General features: G+C 36.2%; 2 protein-coding genes and 1 pseudogene across 6 annotated transcripts; 1 reads left to right on the forward strand and 2 right to left on the reverse strand.

The window, feature by feature from the left end:
- Positions 1-401: 401 nt before the first annotated feature.
- Positions 402-9,702, reverse strand: LOC142522182 (protein RIK). Of its 5 annotated transcripts, none has more exons than XR_012814399.1 (12): positions 9,496-9,702; positions 8,826-9,042; positions 8,364-8,462; positions 8,056-8,090; positions 7,899-7,974; positions 4,687-4,782; positions 4,532-4,618; positions 3,873-3,966; positions 3,668-3,785; positions 1,999-2,458; positions 882-1,037; positions 402-743 (listed from the first exon to the last, which is right to left on the reverse strand). XR_012814399.1 is itself a non-coding variant. In XM_075625348.1 (12 exons), the coding sequence occupies exons 1-12, from the start codon at positions 9,570-9,572 to the stop codon at positions 622-624; spliced, it is 1,644 nt and encodes a 547-aa protein (XP_075481463.1). In that variant the 5' UTR covers positions 9,573-9,702; the 3' UTR covers positions 402-621. The 5 variants fall into 5 exon arrangements, 4 of the variants coding, with proteins under 4 accessions (XP_075481463.1, XP_075481462.1, XP_075481465.1 ...); XM_075625348.1 differs by having other exon boundaries at positions 882-1,092; positions 8,874-9,042; XM_075625347.1 differs by having other exon boundaries at positions 882-1,092.
- Positions 9,703-13,424: 3,722 nt separating this feature from the next.
- LOC142523252 (F-box protein At5g39250-like) lies at positions 13,425-14,548 on the forward strand (annotated as a pseudogene).
- Positions 14,549-15,685: 1,137 nt separating this feature from the next.
- On the reverse strand, positions 15,686-21,268 carry LOC142522327 (putative mitochondrial-processing peptidase subunit beta, mitochondrial). Its single transcript, XM_075625631.1, has 9 exons — positions 20,498-21,268; positions 19,294-19,458; positions 19,036-19,173; positions 18,779-18,930; positions 18,564-18,672; positions 17,385-17,483; positions 17,086-17,151; positions 16,069-16,176; positions 15,686-15,979 (listed from the first exon to the last, which is right to left on the reverse strand). Exons 1-9 carry the CDS (start codon positions 21,140-21,142, stop codon positions 15,893-15,895), a joined length of 1,569 nt encoding a protein of 522 aa, XP_075481746.1. The 5' UTR covers positions 21,143-21,268; the 3' UTR covers positions 15,686-15,892.
- Positions 21,269-21,270: the final 2 nt, after the last annotated feature.

Genomic DNA, 21,270 nt, shown 5'->3' on the forward strand with positions numbered 1-21,270 from the left:
AATCTTCTCGAGACAGAAAATTTGAACAGAATGCGTAGATCGTCCGTTGGTTTGCATAATGAATGATGAAGGGTTGCTATAAATTATTTTTTTTACGCAACAGGAGTGGGAGATTTTCAATCTAATCTAACTATTATTCATACAAGTGGGAATTGAACCCAATACTACTTGGGTCTTGGGATCTCACCCAAAGAGATCCTTTGGCTATTTGATTTTTCATAAAAAAAAATAATGATAGTTCAAAAAAATAAAAAAATTTTGAGGCCAGCTTTATTTTCTCGGAGCTTGACTCTGTAATTCAATAAATGCATCATTTTTCTATCAGGTTAGGTTTCTTGTTAACAAACATCACGAGGACATTACTGGGGAAACATAGTTCTTTCGAATCCAAGATAATTAACTGGAACGGAAACCGAAAAAATCATTTAAAGAGGGATAAAATCGGATTTAACTAGTAATGTCATGCAACTACGATTGTTCTTCCCCATGACCAATACATTTTACAACTAATCTACAATCCCACACAATGCATGGCCTTGAATAAGATCATATTTCTGAGGAAGAAACCAAAGATTCACACAGGCTAAGTAAAGGCCATTGGAGGAATCAAAATCTCTAAAATCAAACTGCCCAGAAAGGTTTCGGAACCGCCCCTGATTGCTTTTTAAACATCTCCACCTCAACATCGTCGTCGTCGTCGTCTTCATCTTCATCTCCATATTCCATTATATTAATTAGAGTATCTAAAAAATTTCAGCAAGAAAGAACTTTTTCATAATGATCAAAGTAGCAACAAAGGAAAGATACATGAATGTAGCAAAAAACAAGTGTTCATCCTAAGGTTGAAGAAATGGGAATAAGAATTGGGAAGTGGAATTTACCGGGGACAATTTCCGATTTTGATTTATGCATGGTGTTGTTTTCATGCAGTTTCGGTGACGAGTTAAACTTTGGTGGAGGAGGGGGTGGGGGCATCCCACCAAATGACGGCTGGACAGATTTCTTGGGAGCTATAACAGTTGAAACGTCTCTTGCACCTACATGTGAAGTTAGTTCACGTGGCATTGGAAATTCTGATCCCTGTAAATTCTTCTGGGAAACATTAACCAAATCTCTTGAAGTTAGCAGAATATATGTCTCATAGTTAATGCAACAAACAAAAGATAGAGAATCATACAAGTCTAGATCAAGAGCTCGAACTCACAAACTTTTTTACCAAAAGAGGAGGAGCCTATAGCAAAACATATTTACATGTCGGGGCGGGTATCAAGTACGGCACGTGCTTAGACAGACTTAAAAGACATGATTTTTTCAATCTACAACGAGCAGTGGGAAACAATAGATTGAAATTGGTGTGTGCATATAACGTAGACACACAATTAACAGTCAAGAACCCAAGAGCACAATATCTGGAACCAGCTTCAGATAAAAACAGCAATAGTTATCTCAGGCCACTTTCATGTCAAAAAACCTGTGAAACATATAATATCCGACACAGAGATCCAGTATCGAGCTGTTAGCTTCATAGAGATGTGAGAAAATACCTGGAATAAGAAGTACACAATGTTAGGGTAGAAATGTTTTGAGGCAACTTCTCTTTAACAAAGATAACCACAAAAATATATATAAAGGATTGATCACATTCTCAAGATTAATAGCTTGGACAAATTATACATGGAGTGAATAAATAGGTACAAACTATACAGTCGTGAACATTTTATAACTGACACAACAAAGTGCACAAAAGGAATCATTATTCATTCGACAACTATGTCTGAAACCCTAGTTGAGTCCATCTCAATTGTTTTTCTAATCCAAGACAGGGCTCGGAAAGAACTAACCATAAGTGTTCATTCGACATCCCCTTCACTAGAAGTTTGATGGACTCAAGAAAATTACAGATAATGATGAATGATATTGTATAGTCACCTATTGGCATTTTTAAAAATTCCACGGTCCCCTCATTCTCCCAACCTAGACAGAAGAAAATATTAATACCTGAATGGCTTTAACTGGTCCTTTTGCAGCTGCAGGCAACTCATGAAACTTGCGCTTTTTGGGCCATTTATCCTTCAGAGAAGGTGATTCCTCTGTCAGTGGCTTTACGCTCACTGCTCTTGTCATGGGAGAAACAGTAGCAGTGACTGGAGAAGTTGACTGTCTAAGGGCTAAGGCAACTTGTTGCAAAGGCGTGGCTTGTGGATATATCCCTCCGTAACCAATATAGCTCGTCGTTCCACTGATTGATGAGGTATGAGGATAGTATGCAACAGCACGATTTGACTCCCCGATAGATTGAGATATGGAACACTTGGAGACAACATTATTCACACCAGCAAAAGCAGCTGAACTGGAGGAGGTTATATCACTGGGATTTGGAGAATTCACGAGGTTCTGCAGTCCAGCCCCCAATTGAGATGGAGGTGGAACTGCACCATATAAATTACAATGTGAAGGCCTGTAGACCATACATCAAGAGAAGGCACTAGGTTATTCTCTATAAAGTACAGAATAGCTTACAGTTACAAAATCCAACACATCATGCAAAAGAGACGGGATATAGGACGATCTTTTTCCAGCAACTACAGATAAACTTATCTAATCTTCTGCAAAAAAAAAATGTTTGTCAAGTGATTCACAAAGTGATTACGTCTGTTGTTATATGAGAATACCGTACTTTTTCTTCTTTCTTTCCTCCACTCGTCTTAACATGGATAATAAATCCTTACAGAAATAAAAGATCTCAAATCATAAAAAATTCCAGACTAGAGTTGGATGGTCAAACTAGAAGCCTTATCTTTAAATGACATAAGGTAAACTTTCTACTCATTCAAAATATAATAAAATATATTAAACTTGTATCCACACAGAACTCTAAATGGGTCACACAAGCATGTGGAACCAATGAAATCTACAACACTGTTCTTTGTGTTTAGCAGGGGGGCGCCTGCAGTGTGTATCCCCAGTCTAGCCAACACATTGTTGGCCTAAGTATATATAGGTTTTGAGCTTAATGATTTATGTATTTATGTTTTCGGCTCAATAATTTGTAGGTTTTGGACCTAATAATTTATATATTTATGTTTTAGCATCAATAATTTATATGTTATTATGTTTATATATAGGACTGACTAAATCAATTCTTATTATAGGATATACACAAGATTGTTGGCTTAGTTTATATATTCATATATAGTGCTAATTCGACCAAATCTTTTTTATGAATTATATTTAGCTCTGGATCCAATATTTTCAAGAACAATAATTTGGCTTAAATAATGTACCAACTTACAGAATTGTTAGAAATTCATTTTAAAAGTGACAATTCATATACATATATCATAAATGTAATGCGGACACATTACATGAATTAAATAAAAGTCTCGGGAGATAAATTTTATAAAACTACAATTATTTGATTGAATTATATTGTAGTACTTCCTATTTTTTGAATTATTGTTTTATGAATTTGGTTGAGATATATTACCCATTATAATATCTTAGATTTATTATGTATCTCAATGCGTTAATTTAAGAAAGATTTTTTCCATAAAAATTTATGATTTATATCTAGTTCAGTTCATCCAAACGTAAAATCTTGGTCATGCCCCGGTAATTTGCATAATCATCAATTTGTCTTTTGTGTATATCAATGAAAACTAATTACCTAGAGGCGCCACATTCACCACTAATTGTGTCCAAAAGATTTTCTGCCAAAAGCTTTGCATGCTCAAGACTTTTTGGATCATTGCTCGACAACAACAAATGCAATGGTTGCTGGGCATCTGCAAGCAGGGGAAATACAGAAAAATGCTTGTAATTAATGGTGAGCAATAATACCAAAAGCCAACAAAGTACATGACAATAACAACCTTCGGTTGGCTCATTGTTAGAACTTCCAGAACCATGTCCTCTTAGTATGACTGTTGCTCCTGTTTCATTCATAATGTGGTTTACGTACTGGTCCTGCATTGACAAAACCCAACCAGCGGCAACACAAAAAGAATCCCTCCAGATTGTGTGGAGAAGTCAGAGAAGGCTTCAAACATTAGTATTTCTCATCTTTGATATGATGAAATAAATTTAAACAATTAAGGACTAAGCAGCATCATGCATATCTAAAAAATTATTTGAAACGGGTGTGCAGAACAATAAAAAAAATTAAACGAGTATAGAATTACATTAATGTATTAAAACAACACTAGGTGACCATTAATAAGCACGAGCCTATTATATGCATAAACAGTGTGAAAGGCAAAACACAGAGGGGCACAGAGAGAAACTTGTCAAACAACTTTAATGGAAATAACGTAAAATGACTAATAGATAGCTGCAAGTGATATTTCAGTTCCTCGGCACATTACTCCATCTACATTCTCCATTTTCAATAAAAACCAACACCAAGAGCCAACCCCCAATCAACAAAAGGTAAAAGGAAAAGAAAGAAATGTATGCTAAACAGTAACAAAAGAAATCAAATGAGTGCAAATAAAAAAGGGGAAAGAGGATTAATGTGGGAGGAAAAACTCACATTTGGGCCACGGATGCGAGACGCGACGTTCAATGATGGGTCTGTCTCAAAGCCCAAAAAGACACAGGTAGTTAATGTGCGGTCAACCTGAGAAAAGAAACCATTAGGTTTGTAAGAAAACAACTGCGTATACATCTCTCAGAAGTCACCATTACCTTGACTCCATTGTTAGCTAATCCCTGTTTCAGCATTTCTTCTACCATAGCAGCTCCAAGATCAACTGCTTTGATTTGTTCTGCTGTTGTTTCCAACTGAATCCACGACAAAAGAACATTCCAAGGAACAAAACCAGAAATCCAGTCTCAATGGAATTATTAAAGTTAATTGCAAACTAAGTAAGTAATACGTCAAAGTAAACCAGTTCAGGCACTGGCAAGGATGTTATGGCAAAGAGAATATCAACCAACATACATTACAAGTAAGAGAATATCAGTCGAGAATATTTTCAGTCAAGATGAAAACTCCATGCCATAGGTAACATCTTTACCATTTATCGGTAACATTTAACAAGAATATCAAATATGCACATATCAAGAACCAACTAGACCAAAAGTTGTAGCTGTTAGCCAAAGCGCAACTTTATTTTCTTATACTTGTGGCAGCGCACAGTGCACCTACTTGGGTGCTAATGGGTCAGGCAATTAGGCCCATGAGTTCGGGGAGGTGCGTATCTATCTGCTGGTGCTGTCTCATATCCCTTTGAGATCAGTCTTACCTTTTCCTTACCGTCGGCCATGTCCCCAGCAGAGACAATATTACTCGTTCAGATCTGGTGTTACTCTTTTACGGCCCACTTAGCCAACTAGATCAAGCGGCGCAACGTCAATAGCTTGACGCATGAGAACTTCCCAGGAGGTCACCCATCCCAGTACTACTCTCACTCATTTACGTTTAACCCAACATCCCCCCAAGAAGTATAGAAATATGCTTCTTGGGAGAATTAAACCCATGACCTCACTCCGATACCAATTGTTAGGATCAAACGCTTACCACTAGGCCAAAAGCTATAGCTGTTAGCCAATACAAAACTTTATTTCCTTATACTTGTGGCATCGCAGAGTACACTTACTTGGGTGCTAATAGGTCGGGCTATTAGGCCCATGAGTCCGGGGAGGTGTGTGTCTATCTGCTAGAGCTGTCTCATATCCCTTAGAGATCAGTATTACCCTTTCCTTACCGTCGGCCATGTCCCCAGCAGAGACAGTATCACCCGTTCAGATCTAGTGTTACTCTTTTACGGCCCACTTAGCCAACTAGATCAAGCGGCTTAACGTCAATAGCTTGACGCATGAGAACTTCCCAGGAGGTCACCCATCCCAGTACTACTCGCACTCATGCACGCTTAACCCAACATCCCCCAAGAAGTATAGAAATATGCTTCTTGGGAGAATTGAACCCATGATCTCGCTCCGATACCAATTGTTCGGATCAAGCGCTTACCACTAGGCCAAAAGCTATAGCTGTTAGCCAAGACGCAACTTTATTTTCTTATGCTTGTGGCATCGCAGAGTACACTTACTTGGGTGCTAATAGGTCGGGCTGTTAGGCACATGAGTCCGGTGAAGTGATTGTCTATCTGCTGGTGCTGTCTCATATCCTTAAAGATCAGTCTTACCCTTTTCCTACTATCGTCTCTGTCCTCAGCAGAGACAGTATTACCTGTTAAGATCTGGTCTCACTCTTTTACGGCCCACTTAGCCAACCAGATCAAGCGGCGCAACGTCAGGAGCTTGATGCATGAGAACTTCCTAGGAAATCACCCATCCCAGTACTACTCTCACTCATTCACATCTTAACCCAACAGACTGAATTATTCATCCAGGCAACAGTACCAAATACTGACTCAATGTTCTTATTTCTAAAATTAGGCAGAAGATTTAATAAGCAGATTCTTGACTAAGATGGATGCGCCAAAATTATACTGTTACAATTGGATATGCTCCCTCTTATTTGCGAGGAACGGAAGGCACAAGACTAGAATTGAGAATCAAGAAAAAGGAATTCATGAGGCAATCAGTTCGAAGAACTCAAGAACTCGTTGAGTTTTCACATATTTTGTATTCCTGAGAGCCTAGCTCACTCGAAACTAAAGAATAAATCATCCTTACGAACACAGAAAATTCACTCCCTGTTATATTTTAGTTGTACTCTATGGAGTGATTAATTCAATACATGATTGAGATATTGAGTGTTTGAATTTACAGTAAATGATACGAAAGAACCAGTTATTGTTATTTTTGTTGCACTTCACATTTATGTTTGATGATGTCAACGCTTATTTGCTCATTCTGCCAAATTCTTGTTCAAGTCTCGTGCATTATTATTTATTGTTTAAATAATATCTTTTTACACATAAACAACAAAGTCTTAGCCAGCTACGTGACACGGCCAAGTTTTTAAGTTAACTTTTAAAAATCCATCACAATCTATTCAACCCCTTAAGAGTGTTATATATATTTTATCTTAACCGGGACAAACATTGATATCAGATTGGTTTTTTAGGAAACTAAGAGCATTCAATCTAAATATTGAGTAGAGTAAAGAACATGACAATCGGCAGAATTCTTCATGTTTTCGAAAGAAAATTATGACAATTATAGAAATCTTATGGAGGCATAGTTGACTGCAAAAGAAGATGATATGTGGTTTGTGATTGCAGATGGCCCATATAAAGTGAAGCAGGCGCGTCCTAGATTTCATTGAGAAGCCTCATGCAGAGTGTATATCAAAAAGGACAAAAGAAAGTCAATACAGACAATGTGGCCAAAGACATTCTATTCAAGACCTTGGATAAGGCCATGTTCAACAAAATTAAGAAGTGAACTCTTGCAGTGGAAGTCAGGAATAAACTAACCCAGATTTACCAAGGAGCCAATGAGATCCGGGAAAACAAATAATTTTAGCAATGCAAAAAATTAAGACACATTAGCTTTAGAAAATTCATTTTAGTTTACTCAGCCCTCCACTAGACAGTTATTCATCTTATCAGGAACCAAGTCCATTCAAATGAAAATATATCATTCTAGTTTTCATATATAATTATGGTTCAGGAGAGAAACCTAATGAAACCTAGATTCAACAAATAAATATAGTGGGATGTAGAATGATATAATGCTGCAATTGGAGAAATATAGTTTTTCCCCTCTGCGGTCACTATGTGTCATAAGCATGCATAGAAATTAATATAAGCACTAAACTAAAAAAGTCTATCCCAAGTCCTATACCAATTACCAACTAGCTAAAAAATGTGACCAAATTGATAAATAAGTGTTTCAAAAGAGTGAAATCTTTCTCTGAATGAACCCCCACATCTAGTAAAATTGTAATATTTTTCGATACATATAACCAAAATAAAAAGAATACTAACATGTGCCGCAGCAGATATATGAAGATATAGAGGTCTTTCACCATCAGGGGGTGCATTAGGAGGTCGATATTTGCCCCTGTAAGTTTCATTCCAGAAATAAACCATACGGTGAGTGAGAAATGAAACCGATAACAAGGCCATTGCCAACACTACTCACCTGGTGATCACCACCGTGCTTGTGCACTTCTGAATCTGCAAGTATTGAGTAAAATAATAGTTCCCATCAAGAGCAAATACCAAAAAACATGCACCTAAAATTGGAATAGCATAAGCTGGGTATTGCTGGAAGCTCTTAGGTTACATAAACTAAAGACTAAGGTTTTTTTTTATTACAACATTGAGGTGGGGTAGGGGTGGGTGATTTTCTTGTTTTTACATGGATTTGAACTTATGCCTCTTACTCAAAGGGAAAAGGTTTATGTCACTCCACCCAAGTGGTGGTGGCAACAAAAGACTAAGATTTACCTCTTCTTGTGTTTGACGCTTCGTGAGCTTGTAACGAACAGCAGAATCGGCATCATTTATGATTATTTCTTTTGATATTAATTCATCTTGGATTCTAGACTATAAGTGAAAACAAAAACTACATGAAATTAAATGCGCAGAAATAATGAACCTCTGAAGATTCTAGCAAGGCATTGCTCAAACAACATAATAAAATACTACAATTGAATCATAACCGTAATCAAGTCAAAAGGAAGAGATACGACAAAAAGCAAAACCATGTTAGAGGAGTTTGGCTATTAAAAATCAATTTGATTGAACAAAAACACTGGATGGAAAAGAGAACTAGCAGTGTAAAAAAGGGGTAGCTTGTGCTGAAACTTTTGTACTCCAGAAAGTATGGCATACATCGCTAATACTAGGACATTAATTAAGTTTTATATAAAAATAAAGACTGAAGAGCCAGATAGAAAAAAGGCTTACTTGAACAAGATTTTGGACAATGGTCGCAGCATGTTGCTGCAAAGGCACCTGAACTACTTGTGATGGGTTGGCACCAGAAGGGGAAAATGGGGTAGCAACGACAGCACCAGATAAGGGAGAGACAGTAGGCAAAGTTATCCCGACCAAAGTTCCAATATTTGACAATACTCCATCAGAAATCAGCGTCTCATCTGGCTGATCCCACTTTCTTCTTTTTCTGCAATTAAAGTATATGACGTTAAAGCCCAGCAATCCTTGTTTGATCAGTTATTGCTGAAGGGCTTAAGGATTGAAAGAGTAAACAATGGTAAATAGGCGGCTCATTGGGATGCAAATAAAAGTCCAAAAACAAATCAAAATCCAATTATAAACGGATTCCGCTCTATCAATGACTACTATTTAATTCTCTTCAATGCTTCAAAATATTTTGCTGCTGATCCTGACCCGAATATGATATGCTGGCATCGAACTTTTTCAAAAACCAAAGGAAAAAAAATATTTCACGAGAATACTTGTACAACTGGGTAACATCATAGTAGTTGTCATTCTGCTTTCTCCTATTTTTATGATCCATTCAACAGAATGCTTCGGACCCACGAATGACAGTAAAATTGACAATCCTTTCTCCAGTTCAGAATAAACGAGACCTCTATCAAATTCATAAACGCACCTTTGCTTGGTTGAAGATGAATCAGATTCAGAGGATGAAACCCTAGGGCAATTGTCCGCTGTCATTTGATTCCGCATCCGGTTCTTTCTTCACTAATTATTCAAATATCTTCTCTGCGTGTCGGCCTACTGTTTGTCATAAATCAAAAAATCTGTATTTCGGAAGGAAAAGAAGACAGAGACGGTTTATCCAAGGACCTGTCGCACACTAATGTATTTAACCAAACCAATGCTATCGATATTGAAATTAAAGCTAATTTTTTTTATTTATTTTGTAAATTCTAACTTCTAAACTTCATTTTGAATATTAAATATTTAATAATATAAACTTCTTTTTTCCCTTTAAATAAGTATATTGTATATTATATATATTTAGATTATATTTTATATTTTGAAATGTAATATATTTCAATTTTTTTATAACAATCCACATGGATATAAATTCAAAATTAATCTTATCAATTAAAAGTTTACACAATCTTAGTCCGAAAAATAATTGAATATTGGCTGATTTAATGAAAAAGAATGTAATATATCACCTTTAATAATAATATACGCAATGAAGAATGTTAGCTTCGTAAAAGGAATCACAAAATGTCATATTATAAGAATTCATAAATAAACAATATTCTTTATAACAAAAATATTAATTTTTTTTATAAATATAAATTGAATCAACGAGTAAATATATATTAATAACTAAGCTTGTCTGGACTGAGCTTGTTTCCTGTTATTACTTAAAAGCTTCCCATTTTTTTAAGCCAATTTCAAGAAGATATTACTTTTAGTTTGTCATACCATGAACGTGGTACTTGCTTCAAATCATAGAGAGTCTTTTTCAACTTGTACACATCATTCAAATTATGTGGATCTTCGAATCCTTTAGGCTGTCTGGCATATGCTTCATCACACAAGGTACCATTCAAGAATGCACTTTTAACATCCATTTGAAACAATTTGATTTTCATGTAGCATGCAATAGCTAGCAAAAGTCGGACTGACTCAATGCGGACAACATGAGCGAATGTCTCATCAAAATCAACCCCCTCAACCTGTGTGTACACTTGAGCAACCAACCTTGCTTTGTTTCGAATGATGTTCCCTGACTCATCAATTTTATTTTTAAAAATCCACTTTGTTCCAATTATATTGACGTGGTCAGGATGTGGAACTAGATCCCAAACATCATTTCGAACGAATTCATCAAGCTCATCATGCATAGCATTGATCTAAAACTCATCTTTGAAGGCTTCTTCAACATTTTTAGGTTCACATTGAAATATAAAACATGAAAATCTGACCTGTGAGTAAGCCGAGCTCAAGCATATAAGTCCAGCCATCTTTCGGTAATCGACTTTCTCTTTCTTTCGAGTTTGGACTTCACCTTGCACACTTCCAATTATTTGAAATGATGTATGGTTTCTCTGGATCTTAGTCAGTATATTCTGTCCATCATCTGCTGTGTCATCATCACTATTTGTTTCGTCCTCAAATTCAGTGACTTCAGTGTCACGTGTTGTGCTAGGTGTTGCAAGATCTGGACAACACTTGCATTTTTCAGTATGGTCGAGTTTTTCAGAAGATCATCAACGTCATACACACAATTGCTGGGGCAACACCTGCATATATATGGGGCACGTTGCTTTTAGGTTCTGACTGCAACCCCTGATGTTACATCTGACAGCATACCCACAATTTGTCCAAGGAAAAGAAGACACAGACAAACGCCGGTTTGCTTCAAAATCTCTACGCTCTCTTTTTTAGTTGGAAAATTACGATGGGCGCAATCTTTTAACAGAAGACAAGGTGAGCCCATTAATATATTAAGCCCCATCTCGATAAGGTCATTACTAGTCCGAAGCCGAAGTTCAATCCAAAGCCCACACGACCCTATAACTAACCCAAATCCAAAGGTTGGGGTTAGATGGTTGAATTTGATCCAGGTATTTTATTTAAAATTCACTTCAATTTTTTCAAGTCGTCGATCATCTAAGCAATCCAACAAATTTGAAATGAACGTCTTTAGTGATTCAATGAATTTGAAACGAAATCTATGATCCATGCAGTTAAACGAATTTGACATCTCAAGAGAGTGTCTGAGTTGGTACAGTCGGTTAATGTTTTATGTTTTAATCATGTAACTTGTCAATTTTTTTTATCCAAATAACATGTATTTTTTTGGATTTTGGCCTTTTATAATTTTCATAAGCCAATAAACTCATCGAATATCGTTTATTTAGCACTAGTGTTCTATTAAGCAGGTCATGTAACGAGAGAATAAATATATATTATACGCATTGAAATAAATCTAAACAAAAATGAAAAGAAAAAATAGAACGAAACGACATCTAATATTTCATGTAGTAGAAAAAATCTAATTGTATTTCTTTTATTTTTGTTCAGATTGATTTGAATATGTATATTACATGTTTTATTTTCACTATGAGTATATGTAATATTTGGTTGATTTAGTACTTTTGGGTAAAAAATGAGAAAAAACAAAAATTCTTGTGAGACGATCTCATATGTCAATTTTATGAGACAACTCTTCTATTTTAGTCCCTATGTAAAAGTATTACTTTTTATGCCAAAAATTTTCATATTCTACTTTGACGATCTAGCTTAATCAGTTTCTCTTTCTGGATCTGTTATGTGCATAATAACTTCATTTTTTTCTCACGACGTAGTTGATGAAGTTATTTTAGTGGTGATTTCATCCTTTAGTACATGTGGCTTACTAAAGAAGAATATATTTGAATCGATTAGTCTTGTGTTATCTGTTCATGATCTGAAATTTTGGATGTATCCATTGCTTTCCAAAGTACATCTGTTCTTGCAATTCTTGTTGTATATCAATCTAAAACAACGCCATTATTTTGGCGGTCGATATGTAGTATAATAGAGCTCGGTGTCGAGCAGCAGGAACTATTCTAGAATTACTATGTTGGAACCTATATATGCTGAATCTCATGGTTCGCCGGAACGGCCGTTTCGGAACTGGAACGGTGACCGCCGTTCCAGGGCAAATCGGTGATTGTTTTATAGCGCTGTTCTTCGACTTTTTAGCGGCGATTTAACGTCAATACGGAACGGAACGGTTATGTGTAGAAGAGGCACATTCTTTTACATTGGATGCAATCATGGTTGGACGAAACGGGAATGAACGGTCGGAACGGGCGTTCCGGAACCGGAACGCAAGCAACCTTGACGAAGTTCCGGGGTGTGTAGGTTGATGGCTTGTATCGGCGTTTCATATACCGAAAACGAGGATTTAACGGCGGAACGGAACGGGACACGCGGAACGGCACGGAACGGAAGGGATTTGTACAGCTGCAACAAGAACAAAAAATCTGTGTGTAAAGAAGAGGACCGCAAGTCAACTATTTCTATTGAGAAATTTTCATTACAAAGTGTGAAAAAAACTAAGTTAATTATAAAATATTTCTATTTTAATTGATGTTAAATAATTTGTAACATCATTTTATATAAGATTGATGCTTATTATTAGTCCATCACTCTAAAATTGATTCAAATTTGTGCGAACTTATATATATCCAATCAAAAATATTTTAAAGTTTTAATTAATTAAATACAAATAATTTTTAATAGTATATTTAATTTTTGATATGGTTGGAAATATTTTAAATATAATGACGATATAAATTGTGTTCAATAAATTGTTAATAAAATTTTAAAAATACTTTAATTTCTTATTTACATCAAATAATCTATTTAAATGATATTTATTTTAATTTTCATATTTCTAAATATTTTCCAAAATTTTTAATTTTTATATATTTATAATATTTTTTTAAAATATCCGTTCCGCGACCGTTTCGCGAAATTTCATTGTAACTGGAACGGTAGCATCCGTTCCGACCTCCGCGACCGCGACAGCGAACCATGATGCTGATGAAATCTACGCCGTTAGGGGGATGGTAAGACATGTTAAGTGATTGTGTATGAGATTTAAATGACGTTTTTGATACATTATGAGGTATCAAAAATTGTAATCTTTGTTTGGCCTTGTTCATCAGAAACAATTATCAGGGATTTTAGTGTTCGATTTCATGTAACAACGCCTAACTTTCCTTAAATTTTCACTTTTCCAGGAATTGTTGTGAATCAGATGTTCGACAACCTTTTAATGGCAAAATTGTTGAATTAGAAATTTTTGGATGAGATGTACTCTTTTTTCTCGTGGAGATGCCATTTGAGGAGATTTTGAAGGTTGCTTTCCCACTTCTAGAAGGCAAAGACCTCGTGTCATGCATGCTAGTCTGTAAGCAGTGGCGAGAAACTTCTCAGGACGATTATTTTTGGAAATGTCTTTGCACGAGAAGATGGCCATCAATCTGCAAAAAAACCTCTCCTCCAACTTTAACGGATCAGAAACTATTTAAAACCTTCTACAAACGGAGACCGATTAGAGCCCTTCTTTCTCCAAGATTGTGCTTCAATGACTTGGAATTTTACATTGACATATGGACTGAAGAAAGGCTGATTCTCTCGGAAGTTGTTCCAGGCTCTGTTCTACAAAAGGGAATGGGGACTCTGCCCCCTGGAATTTGCGACATGCTCAGATTTCACTTGGAAGGTCCAAAATACAAGATGGCATTTCTGTGCTACAAAGATTCGACATTCCTTTTGATCAGACTGTTAGTGTTTCTGTATTCGTGGGTCGAAGGCATCCCAAGAAAGTTGCTGATGTAATCTGTAATCAACAATTCGATCTTTGATTATATCGATCTCACAGCACATCGTGCCTTGGCATTTGATTATCTTGATTTTTCACCAGCACACCCTTTTGTATCTGCTACAAGGGCCTGAATCTCCTTGCTTTTCATGGACCATGGTGACGAAGGGATTATCGATGTTTTTGGTATTGAATTGGATTTCTGCAATGCCTCAGACCGAGGATCGAGTATTATGGCTTCTTGATATGCTTGATTGGAAGATAAGAATCAGTATATCTCAATCTTTACGCCAACGCACAACTGCCTAATATGTCTAAATTATGCACGAGTGCACTAATGCGCGTTAGTGGCATTTTATACGTTTTTCTTGAATAATAATAATAGTTTCAATTGATGCACATGAGTTCACTAACGTGTGTTAGTGCCATTTTATACGTTTTTCTTGAATTATTACTAAAAGTTCCAATTGACGCATTCTGCCGGCGAGTTGGTAATATTTAATGTTGTAGGCTGTAATGGGGTTGTGTGTCACCACGGTTCTCCTCGTACTCTTTTACGTGTTACAATTACAATAATAAACAAGTCCTTGTTTATGTTACACACTTGGTTTTTGATAGTTTTTATTGTTGATGGCTGCACCGGTTATCTTTATTGGTTCTGAAAAGAGTGTCAAATACACCACCACACCTTGGGAAAGTTGGTTAACCATATTACCGAATTATATGTACCCAATATCATTTTTTTAGGCATAGTTTGATACACATAATAAGATAAACATGTGATATATAATATAATGATAAGTTACGGATAAATAAGATGTATGATATTATATTTAATGTTTGATATGATTTTAATAAGAGTGATTAAATTTATATATTAGATTGTAATGACAAAATTAACATTATCATAATAAATTTTGGAATTTCAAAGTTGTTGCTTGAGTTCATTTTTTTTATCTGTACATACACGCCGATAGTGCTTGCATGATTTATTTATTTTTACCTAATTTTATATATTATATAATATAATAATCGAACCTTTGATTTTGTGAGTCAAGTCAAATATCAATTTTTAAGGTTAATCGAGTGATGCTAAATAATTTTATTGATATTTATAAAAATTATTTATATAATTATCTCGAATTCATTTATATAATTATCATATTATATAATATATAAAAATAAATAAAATATTTATTTGATTTTAATTTCTACCTACTAGCATAGATTTATAAAATCATTTATGAATTGAAGGCAATTAAGTCATTTGTAGTGTATTTTATCATTAAATTAAAATTATCACACATAATAGAAGGGACATTTTATCATTTTAAAAAATTATTTATCAATGGCCCATGATATTATCATGAACTTTTTAAAAATGTACCAAACATGAGATAAAGATGATAATTTATCATTCTCTTCCTTATCCCATGTACCAAACTATACCTTAGAGTTTACATTAACAATGCCAAGAACAATTCACACCAAGAAAAAATAGAACTGATTTTCAATAAGAGCCATGTCAATAATTACCGCTGGAATATTATAATTCATATTCCTCAAAACTGATGGGTAAAATCAAAATAAATTGAGCCACCAATTATGCTTTGTGGGCTAAGGAGCTTGATTGCAAAAGAAGCACAATCGGGTATTTTGGAAATGGAGAAAGTGAAAACGCCATTTTGAACAGAAAAGGAACCTAGTAACGAAGCCAGTAGGTCCTGCGTCTGAACCAGTTGTAGTCGGGCAGCCCCTGGATAGGCCCCATGGCAGCAATTGCGACGTCCTGCACAGAAAGCCGGAAATTAGTGTAATTTAAATCTAATGGAGAGCCAATTAATTTTCTTGAACTTCTGATGTCAAAATCGATCTCACTCTATCAAATATAAATCGGTTGGCAATACGTTTGACAGTGCTAGCATCTACAGAATCTATCCGGGTAAACAGTTCAGCAGACGGGAGCCTTCTACCGTATGTAAGCAGCTGCAATAAGGAAGAAAATAAAATCATTTTTTTAAAAAATAATAATAATAAGTAATACAAAAATAGATTGCATTACTATTTCACAGGAATACGTTAAAATTCATTCATTTATAGAAGAGGATTAAAATGAACCAACATAATTACAATTTACAGTTGAACCTAATCCCAAGTAAATGACCAACACATAGATCTTAGGAGGGAAAAAAAACGAAAAGCACAGGCCATGTTGATTAAGAACCAAAACTAGATAGATTGATCTGTTAAATTCTTATTAGCATTTCACTGAGGCAGCCAATATGGTAAAAAACCTGAAAACTCCCTTCTTCTACAAATTATTACTGACTTAATATTCCATCATTTGATAACAATGAGTACTACTATAGTCTCGTGTCTGAATCTAGAATTTTCTACATCTGAATTTTGCAGGGCATACAACTAATAGTACCTGACAGCTATTGTTACACTAGTTTTTTCAAATCAGTGTTCAGAAAATCATGCAAACATTAAATACTTGCTGGAAAAGATAAGGTCATACAAAAGGATATAATACCGAACATTAAATTGACACTTCCACTTGAGAAGCAAAGATTACCACTCCATGACCACCAAGTTATTGAAGTTAAAAGTTGGTGTCATACATGACTGATGCCAGTACACGGTATACCATGCAAAAAAAAAAAAAACTAGAGCTAATAGCACTGCACTGCTAGTTTATCGAGCTACCCAATATGGTAATCCCTAGCACAAACCACAAAGGTTACATAAAAAGTATCCATCTTAAAAGAAGAGTTGAAGCTGTGTTTGACCGAAAAGTGAACCCCAAAACTATAAAGAACCATATCATGCATCCGTCAGTTTGGATAGTCTCTATCTCACTAAAATATTTGATTCTCAGTCACCAAATTATACCTGACGTCCAATATCTTCAGCAACAGGACTGGTTCCATCAATGTGAAGCAGCAGAGAAGATTTCAACTACAGGAGACCAACAATATGAGTTAAACTATGCATGGATAAAAACCTCATTATTTTACCTGAAGGACCTGAATATAGTTACCAAAACGAGTATGATAAAATCCACTATTCTACCTCAAGGACCCAAACAAACTTTACCAAAATAAGTTTGCAGTAAAACCAGATGGTAGTGGCCGTATAGAAACTCATTATAAAAGGTATAACAAGCTGACACCGTGATTTGAAAAAACAACCTGGTTACGAGCACGAATCACATCAGCTTCCGATACTTGATAACATAGCTTGGTTATCTCATACATAATTGCATAGGCCAAATCATCCAAGCAATCAGGCTGCAAGAGATAATACAAATCAGACCAAGTAAATAATGTTTAACTGATTCCAGAATAAACAGTTCCACTCCCAAATTCAATATAATTTATAAAAATGTGGAAGGGTGGGTGTATCACTGTGTCTAAGGCTTGGAGGCAAGAAACCAAGTGAAGGGAGTTATAATTTGAACCAATATATTAGCTGACAATGCATTGAAAAAAATGCAGCATAATTAGGGATGTAAATGAACCAAATCGTTTGCGAGCTATTCGAAGCTCAGCTCGATAAAAAGCTCGTTTGAGTTTGTTTGTTAATCATATCAAACCAAGCCCAAGCTCGATTTTAAGCTCGAAAATTTAATCAAACCAAGCTCAAGCCTAAGGATATTCGGCTCGTGAGCTCGCAAACATGTTTGATAATAGGCTCGCGAGCTCGAGCTCGTTTAGGTGGCTCGCAAACAAGATTTTGGAATATTCAATAATATACTGATTTATGTTTTTTTAGCTCTTATTTGTGTCGTTTTGGTTATTTATGAATGAATTTACATTTTTATGTCTGATTTAAAATTAGTTTATAGATATATTTAATTTTTAACAAGCTCAATTCAAACTCAAACTCGAGCTCAATTCTATGCTTATCGAGCTCGAAAACGAGACGAGCTCAAGCCAGGCTTGTTAAACATGCTAAACGAGCTATTAATTAATCAAGCTCGAGCCTGGCTTGATTAACATGCTAAACGAGCTTTTAACGAGCCGAGCTCGAGCTCAGTAATTTCAATACAAACCGAGCTCGAGCTCGATAATAGAAGCTCGAATCGAGCTCGATAATAGAAGCTCGAATCGAGCTCGAGCTCGAACTCGAGCCTCAAACAATCTTAAACAAACCAAGCTCAAGCCTGATACTGTTTGGTTTGGTTTGGATCGTTTACATCCCTAAGCATAATCAAGTAACTGATATTAACAATAGTAAGTAACTAGGCATCTTGGGTAAAAATAATGAGCAAAAAACAAATCCATTTTATGAATCCTTGCTGGGCTTAATGCACTTAATTCAGAATAAAAGCTCCACTGCCTCCTCTTTATCCAACGCAGAAAACCCACCTTGGCAACAGCATGAACACCAAATAAACCAGTGTCTTTATAGTTGGTATTGAAAGCCATCATGCTCTCCGCTATTTCATTGATACCTACCCTCTGAGCAAGCTCAGAACTAAGAAATAAAACCCAATTAATGAATTTGACTACCAGTGAAAATCATAAACACTTTTAACCATGAAATCAGATAAGCAATTATAACGAGGTTAGTGAGTAAAGACCCCATATGCTTCCCGCCACCAGCGTTTTTATTCCAAGAACCCAACATCGACTGCAAGACCATTAAAGCAATTGAATCTGGATCTGTCCAAGAGGCCCCCTCAAAAGCAACCGCAAATTGGGCTAGAGGAATGTCATCATCAATCATCCTGATCTATATATCCAAATATAAGTCATATGACTGAGATTGCTGTATATTGCTCTCTTCAAACAATATTACTACTTGTGATCATCAAGCATTCAAACGATACATGGATACCTCTGAGCCAGTGAATATTGCAGGTTCTTTAGCAACTAATTCAGAAGCAGTTGTTGGGTCTGTTGACAACTTCGTAAATAATTTGTTCACTTGCTCAACAATATCTTCATGTTTAACAGCACCTGCAGCAGCAATCACCTATACAAGCCCAAAATAAAATATTAAGAGATGTCCAGAACCAGACAAGATTATCCAAGGCTACCATGCCACAGATTGGTGGAGCCCAACAGAGAAAGGCCTAATCATGGTTCTAAGTACCAATCTCGGAGCAGTGTAGTGAGATGTTATATAATTCCGTAGATGTTCTTCTTTAATTGTCTTGATATTTTCAGCAGGTCCAAGTATTGTTCGACCCAAAGGCGTGTACTGGAAAGCAGTGGCATGAAGGTGATCAAATATAACTTCTTCAGTTTGTCCTTCAACCTATGATAGTTAAATAACATACAAAAGTGAGAGAGAATAACCTAACATTATGAGCGCAGAAGCTACAGAAGTTTGTTGTACAATAAGTTTTAACAATCTGGTTGAGAGTGCAAAGTAAATTCTAAAAAAGTTGCCCACCAAGATGCATATCTGCCTGCAATTTTCTTTTAGAAATTGAAAGTTTGGGGTCATCAAAATGTCACAAAAAACATGCATTCAGAACTATATGCGTCAATTAAATCACCGCTAGCATGGTCAGATATTAGCGTGCAAAGGGTCAACAGTAACAAAAGCTTATCAGATAAATTAACAATGAAACCAGAAAGAACAATTTGAAAATTTGCAGGAGGCCAAACAACTGTTTGCATGGCTACCAAGTAAAGAACAGGGATGATAGTACTTAGTGGAATAATCTCTGTTCATGATCATCTACCACTATATTCTGTCCAGAAATGGCATATGATGGATGCAAAGCACCTTTTGGTTTGACAGAGGAATGATAAAAAATAATGGTAGTATGGTAGTCACAAAGTATAATAATTATGCTATACAACTTTATTAATTTTACCTATAGGACTATAGTTTCCACCCTCTCAACCTCAATTCTCAATCTCAAACCAAAGAAAACCCATTATACATTTTGCTAGCCAAATAATCCGACGAGTGAAACACATCTATCCACCAAGTACGTATCTCCAGATGAAGATAGTACTACTACGATCAGTAGCCAAATATTAAAACTCGAGTAAAAAGTAGGACATCTTCTTCTTCCCTAACACGAAATATCTGTAAACAAAGAAAGAACACTCTATACCACCAAACACACAAATTCAGCCATAAAGGCAGTATCTTTGTTCCCCAGGAGCAAAATTCAACCAAAGGGATACAACCCCCAAAGGAGAAAAGAAACTTAAAATATTGCAACAACCTTTTTCACCTAAATCAATGATCAAGCAACAATCTATTACCTAAATCAATGTTAGAACTCCAAGAAAAAAACGAACATCAAAGAAACACTCTCCAATGGATTGATTCGTACCTCCTCCATCTCGCGGAGAATAACATCGCGCTCACGATTAATCCTCTGCTCATCAAACTTAGAATTCTGCAAAATATCAGATAAAATATCCATCGCACGCGGCACGTCTTTATCCATCACTTTAGCGTAATAAGTAGTCTGCTCTCTCGAAGTGTACGCATTCAAATGTCCTCCAATATTTTCGATTTCCTCTTCCAATTCCCTCGCAGTCCTCCTCTCCGTCCCTTTAAATATCATGTGCTCCAAAAAATGGGCCGTGCCATTTGATTCTTCGCTCTCAAACCTGGATCCTGCGTCGATGAAAACCCCAACAGTGGCGGTTTTAGAAGCGAGCGAAGACTCGGTGGCAATGCGGAGGCCGTTGGGGAGTGTCGTGACTCGGGTCAGAGGAGCTGAAAGGATTTCGGTATGAGAATCTGGGGTTGGGTGGGGCGAGTTGTATCGGAGGAAGCGATGATCGGGGTGTTCGAGCTTTTCGAGCTTATGCTTTACGGATTCAGCTAATCGGTCATAGATCATAGCGGTTGGCGGCGGAGGGGAAGGGAGGGAGGGGGCAGTGGCAGTGAAGAGGCTGTGGAGGGAGGTGTACGAATGGATTGACCTTCGAGAGCGACGGGTGAGGTTTATAAGGTGGCGGGCCGTCATGGTCGCGGCGGCGATAGGCGAAACGAGCTCTATGATTTGGTCGGAGAGATCAGAGAGGAAACAAAATACGGAATGGTCGTCTTAATACGGCGTCGCAGAAGTTCCCCTCCGCATTTTTTTTCATTTAT

The sequence above is a fragment of the Primulina tabacum genome, chromosome 13 (assembly GCF_025594145.1).
Source record: "Primulina tabacum isolate GXHZ01 chromosome 13, ASM2559414v2, whole genome shotgun sequence".
Lineage (NCBI taxonomy): Eukaryota > Viridiplantae > Streptophyta > Magnoliopsida > Lamiales > Gesneriaceae > Primulina > Primulina tabacum.